This window comes from Cucurbita moschata, unplaced genomic scaffold (assembly GCF_002738365.1).
Source record: "Cucurbita moschata cultivar Rifu unplaced genomic scaffold, Cmos_1.0 Cmo_Scf00045, whole genome shotgun sequence".
In the NCBI taxonomy this organism is placed as follows: domain Eukaryota; kingdom Viridiplantae; phylum Streptophyta; class Magnoliopsida; order Cucurbitales; family Cucurbitaceae; genus Cucurbita; species Cucurbita moschata.
The window spans coordinates 411,577-417,843 of record NW_019268561.1 but is presented as its reverse complement, the minus strand read 5'-3'; the positions used below and the strand labels follow the sequence as shown (position 1 = coordinate 417,843).

The 6,267-nt window shown below is 37.4% G+C and overlaps 1 protein-coding gene across 2 annotated transcripts in view; it reads left to right on the top strand.

Moving 5' to 3' along the window:
• LOC111434566 (dynamin-like protein ARC5) overlaps nt 1-3,429 on the top strand; it is a 15,271-nt gene extending 11,842 nt beyond the window's left edge. For both annotated transcript variants that reach the window (XM_023071994.1, XM_023071996.1), the window contains exons 14-17: nt 993-1,050; nt 1,282-1,629; nt 2,770-2,934; nt 3,022-3,429. In XM_023071994.1, coding sequence (XP_022927762.1) covers nt 993-1,050; nt 1,282-1,629; nt 2,770-2,934; nt 3,022-3,120 — 670 coding nt within the window. In that variant the 3' untranslated portion in view covers nt 3,121-3,429. The remainder of the gene's footprint in view (nt 1-992; nt 1,051-1,281; nt 1,630-2,769; nt 2,935-3,021) is intronic.
• The last annotated feature ends 2,838 nt before the right edge of the window (nt 3,430-6,267 follow it).

Sequence of the window (6,267 nt, the reverse complement as noted above, 5' to 3'; positions counted from 1 at the left end):
TTTTTTTTTTTTTTTTTTTTTTTTTTTTTTTTTTTTGAAAGAAGGATTCTGGTGGTTGGACTTGTGCACTGTAATGACCTGTAATGAATAAAGAATCTTTAAATAATTACAAATTTAGGAATAAAATGATTAAGTGTGAAACACAAATTGAAAAATTCCTAGAGTTCTAGGGAGCTTTGATCTGGCTCCATATCCTCGCCAATCTAAACGCCCTTGCCACGCACCTCGTAATTTCCAATACCATCTGAAAAGAAAAGAATGATAACGTGAATGAGTATAAAAATACTCAATAAGTCACCCCAGTTAAGGGGCTGAAGCTGTTTTCATACTTAAGATTCTTGATACTTGGTACTTTGTACTGACTAATTATAGACAATGTTTTAAATTGGAATCATAAAACTATTTTGTCTTGGTGTGCAATTAGTCAATCCTTAACTAATTCTTTTATAGTGCTTGTGCGGGTCAGTCCAAGGATTTAGCTTGTGCATGAAGTGAGGCACCTTGTGGTCTATCAATAGTTACTTGCTTAAATAATTTTCTAGAAATCATTCTCAACATCATCACCAATTTTAAGCACAAATATAATCAACTTATTCTTTAATTTTTTGTCATCATATCAGTGGAAAAAGTAGTAAGGACCTAAATTACCAATTTTTGTTGCAGTGTATATACACTAAATACATAAGTGAACGTTTATGTTTCTAAGGAATATTATAAACAAATTTATTCCTCTAGTTATTTCACAAGGCATAGAGATTCAAGCCTTACAATATCAAACTTATTTAGTATAAGAGGAGAGTTCTTGAGGTTTCTGACATAAGTTTTCTACTTTGTCACTATAGCGTTGAATGAGGTGAGGAAAGTCTAGATTTGCGAGCCTTTGAATAACTAGGCTACATAAGTGTGTTAATGAACGATTTACCATATTCTACATGATTTCTATTATGCCATGTTGTTTGTACATACTGAAGTTGTTCTTGTTCTTGTTGCAGATGCATGGAAGATTTAGTGAGCACTACCCGCTATGTCTCATGGTCGCTTCATAATAAGGTCAATAATGAAAAAATTGAAATGGTTTTAATACTCCCCGGATTCATTAACTTTGCATCACACTTTACTGTGTCTCTACATATTCTTTTGAAGATAATGATTATTTTGTATGGCATGTTTTCAATCTCAGGCTTTTGCCTAATTGAGCTCAGTTATCTGTGTAGCATTTGCTGTTTCTTATCATTTAAGTTGCATTATTAGTCTCATCTCTCTTTCTGTGCAATTCTTTAGAATCGAGCTGGACTACGTCACTTCCTAGACTCATTTTGCGGAAGTGATCAGCCAATTATGGGAGGAAATTTGGGATCTGGTGGCCTTTCCCAAGATTCGACTTTTGGATCTCTTAGCAATGAGCGGCAAGATAATAAGCCTAGGCCAGATGTAAAGCTCAGTCAATTGGCATCAGGGGTTGACTCCAGCTCCTGTATTCAGGGAACAGAAGCAAGGCTGGTTGATCTTTTAGATTGTACACTTTGGAACAGAAGGCTTGCTCCTTCATCTGAAAGAATTGTTCATGCTCTAGTACAGCAAATTTTTCATGGCATTAGAGAATATTTCTTGGCTTCTGCAGAACTAAAGGTTTGATCTTTTCCTCATCCTCCTTTCTTGCTGCATTCAATAGATCTAAATGTAACTTCTTCTGCATTTTTCTTCAGACATTAGATTCATTAGTTCAGGTTAGTCTATCATGAGAATAATGTCTTAAATAGCTGCTTATAAATTTTCTTCTATTCATAGTAACTCAGGATCAAACGACTCCCCTAATCTGCGTGCTGTTTGATCTTTTTTCTCATTCATGAATGTTCATCACTATTTTCCAAGTCTTAGGAACTACTGGTATGGAGTTTATTAATTGCATTCAACTCCCTACTGGAAAATAGGAAATCTTGATCACCTGAAGATTTTTAGGTAGAATTGACCTTCACTTAGATGATATCAACTTTGCTGCCATTCTTTGGTTTGTTGATCTCCATAGTTTAGATTTATTGTAACCTAGTATCTAGAGATTTATGGGTACTTATGTCTAGGGATTTGTTTACATTAGATCTATTGTTATTTAGTATCTAGAGATCTAGTTAGCCTTCCTCTATTACAAAAGATACATGTACCTTAAATGAAAAACAACAAGTTAATTTAGACTTGCAACATGGTATCAGAGTCATTCTATTTTAGGAGGTCTGATTAATTGGCGTAGCCTTCATAGCTACCGATCTTCCAATAGTTGAAGTTCTTTCGAATATTGAACTGTGAAGTTTTTTTTGTTAGCATATCTACTAGTTGAAGTTGTGAGGGCACAAAACTAATGCACACTATCCCCATCTATAATTTCTCCTTGATAAAATGTTGATCAATTTCAATATGATTTGTCTTATCACGTTGGATAAGATTGTGTGCAATATTGATAGTTGATTTGTTGTCGTAGTACAACTTTGTAGAACCTTCTCCCTTAATCTGTAAGTCATCGAGGATTATCTTCAACCATAAGAGTTCACATAACCCTTGTGCAATAGCTTGAAATTGTTAGCAAATTTATTCCTCATTTTGAGGGGAGTGTTGAAGGAACGATCTTGATTTAAGAAATATTTGTGTAATAAGTAGTTGACCTTCCTAATTTAGATTCATTGTTACCTTGTATCGTAGTTGATTTGGTGGCTTTGTGCCGAAAAGCAAAGAGCATAACCGTTTCCAAGCTCTTCACTTTGCTCTTTTCTTTTTCAGTTCAACTGTTTTCTTCTAATGCCAGTAGTGGACAAGTTGCCAGTGCTCCTTCGCGAGGACTTGGAGTCGGCTTTTGAAAGCGAATTGGATACTGTTTTTGACATTACAAACTTGGTACACTCCTTGAGCCAACGAAAGCGTGATGCCGAAGTTGAACTAAGAAGGGTACTTCTTCTCTCTCTATTTCTCTGTTTTTCTCTCTCTCTACTAATAGTTTAAACTGTATCCGACATGAATTGTGTCTTCTCCCAGATTAAGAAACTTAAGGAGAAGTTTAGAGTGGTTCATCAGCAGCTCATATTGCAACAATCCAAGCCTGACATAAAAACTGGAGAATCTGATACAAAATAAAGTTAAATCATCGAAAAATGGCGCCACTCGGTATGATAATTTCTATCGATTTTTAGCAATTGTCGCTGCTTCTGGTATGATCATTTCTGTCAGCTTTTAGCAATTGTTGAGAAGATTTGGGAGTAGCATGTGGTTCACTTTTTGTTGTAGCTAAGCATATTTTATTATGATATAGATCAACAAGTATTCTGCAGGCACTCTCTGAATATTGTGAATCTTTCCTGTTATGTGTATGGATTATTGGCCTAATTGTGAAGCTTTTGTCATAAGATCTTATGGAAAACAAGCTAGGAGAAGGCTTCAAACTCCGATGGGAGGTAAAGTTAACTAACACTTTCCATATTTATTTTTATTAAAAATTGTGGTTATTATGAGCTTTCTTGTGGCTTTTTGTTGGTATTGGTTTCTTTTAGTCATGTTTAAAAATAGATATACGTTTTAGTTGGGAGCATTTTATTGGTAAGTTTGTTCATTTGTTTTAGCTACTTGATTTTGTGGCAAGGTTCAATGTGTATTCGTGATTGCTTTCGGACGTTTTTGTGGCATGATTATAAGAATTTTGTTGAGTTCTTTTGTAATTTATTAATGGGTTCAGGTAAAGTACATTTTTGGTCTTGGAATTTGGTGATGATGGGTAGTGGGTATTTGTTGCGAATGGTTATCTTATTCAAGGCATGGTAATTGATGCACAAGCGAAGGCTACCATCCTTCTTTTGGAACAATACTAGAGCTCCACAGGGTGCTTTTGCAGGTCTTATGAATCCTGCGCTGAGTAGTTTGTCGAGCTTTTTTTGCAATTTCGCAATTTTGGGAGGTGTCAATCGGTACGCATTCTTGGCTAGCGGCTTGACCCTCGGTAGCAACTCGATCTCATGATTTATACCTCTATGCGGAGGTAGTGTCGTTGGTAAGCTCTCTGGCATGATGCCGCGATACCTTTCTTATACCTCTTGTATCTCCCTGGGTATTGGTTTTGACGAATTCTCCTCCTCAATTACGGGGATGGGTATGAAGCTGGGCTTGTTGTGAGTTAGACACCGTTTGAGTTGGAGCGTTGATATCATCTTTACCCCTTCAAGTTGCTTGATTTTTGTTTGGACGACGGTAGGATTGGTCCCCATGATGACTAAGCATTTGGTCAAGGGCATAGGTATGATCTTACGTTCGACTAAGAATTCCATTCTAGGGACCATGTCAAAATCGTTCATCTTGACGATCACAAAGTCGATCTAATGACTCCATGTCCCCTATTTAATGACGGCCCTCTTAGCTACACCTAGGATGGGTAAGGCTGCCGAAGTGATAGTCGAAAGACTGGCTCTGTGGTTAGCCCATGCCTCTACATACATAAGCCCTCTACCGAACTTGATGGCCCGCACACTGGGGTTGTTACTACTCTCGGATGGGGTAGTCCCTATCTCGATGGTACTAGAATATGGTTCAGATTTTGCCCCCAAGGTCGCCTTGAATGCTTGAAGGGCTACTTTAGTAGGGCAAGTGTACGCTCTATGGGCCCCCTTATATATGAAACAGGTTTGGGGTTGGCCGGTTGTACTAGTTTTGCTAGGGCCCTCTCCATGAGTTCTCGTATCTTTGTTGGGAGGTTCTATGGTCTCCACTTCTCGTCCTATTCTCTCGCCTCCTCCACTCTTAGGAGAGTTGGATTGGTAGTTCTTGCTTCCTTGCTCGAGGAGGATTGATTTAGCCTTACATCTTGAGACGGTTCAACGTTTAGGTCTTATAGTCGTTTTATCGCGGTATAGACTATGGAAAGTTCTTGAACTAGCTGCTTGTATAGCTTGGATTTTGCCCAGGGCTTCAATCCCTCAACAAGGTAGAAGATTTTATCTTTTTTGGACATGTCGCAAATATCCAACATCAATACTGAAAATTGTTTGACGTATTCTCAAATATTTCCTATTTGTTTTAGTTCTCTTAGTTTTTTTTTTTCTGGCGAGGATCTCTACATTCTTTGAAGAGAGTTGGGAACCTAGTTCTTGTTTCAACCTTTCCCATGTGTCTACGGTGCACCAACCGTCTATGATTTCCTCGTATTTGGACCTCCACGACAAACTTTGCATCCTTAGCTAGGTGCATTGTGGCTAACGTGACTTTGGCTTCCTTTGCACCGTGTTTGGTGCTCGAAAGTATTGTTTGAGGTCGAAGATAAAATTCTTTAGGGCTTTGGCATCTTGAACTCCACGGAAGGGTTTGGGTTCCGACATCTTTCCCTTGTAAAACTGCATTGACCCTCCTGTAGGGACGTGGTTCCCCACTGCTCTCGTAGTTAGGTTCAATCTAGTACCCAAATCGGTCATTTCAGTGCTAACCATGACAAGTGTTTTCTTGACGTCTTCAGAAAGTTCAATGACCACATGGACAAATCCTTTCTGGGAGTTGTCTATGCCTTCAACACGCTCCTTTATCTGGGTGACAGAGCTTGTCAAGTTATCTCCTCACTCGAGGCCACTAATCTTTGTGGTTTTTTCTTCAAGGTTTTCCACCTTATGTATCAGTTGTTGAATGGGCACCCCATCCACACGACCAGAAATTGCATTGATCGTGTCAATCTTGACGACTAGTTCCTTGACATGTTCGTCCAAGTACCGTATATTGTCAGGGACTTCTCGCAAGTATTGCATTTGCTCTTCAATATCGACCAGTTGGTCAACGTGACTTGCTTAATTTCTTGTTCATGGACATGAAGAAACGTCGCTTGGAGCCAATTAGCCTCCAATACCAATTGTCACAATCGCACCCTCTCGGGCGTAGAGAGATTTTCAAAAGAGCGTTTAAAAGCAAGATTGAAAGAAATGTTGAAAACATTGTTATATTATAGGCTCTAAGCGTAAAAACGCAACACAACTATTTAGATTTGTATAATAATAATGAAAACAATGTGCTGCTTTCATTTGTTTGACTTTGACTTGTGTAATAACAAAGGTTATTTATATTTGGATAATTTTTTAAGGTGCTAATTGGACTAACTTGTTTATGTCATTTAGGCTTTTATTTTTTTATTTTTTTATTTTTTATTTATTTTTAATTATTATTATTATTTTACATTCATATCCATTATTGTTGATTGAATTATTTTTTATTAATAGAAAAAAAAGTGATCACTATTTTTTTTTTTTTTTTTTGTCA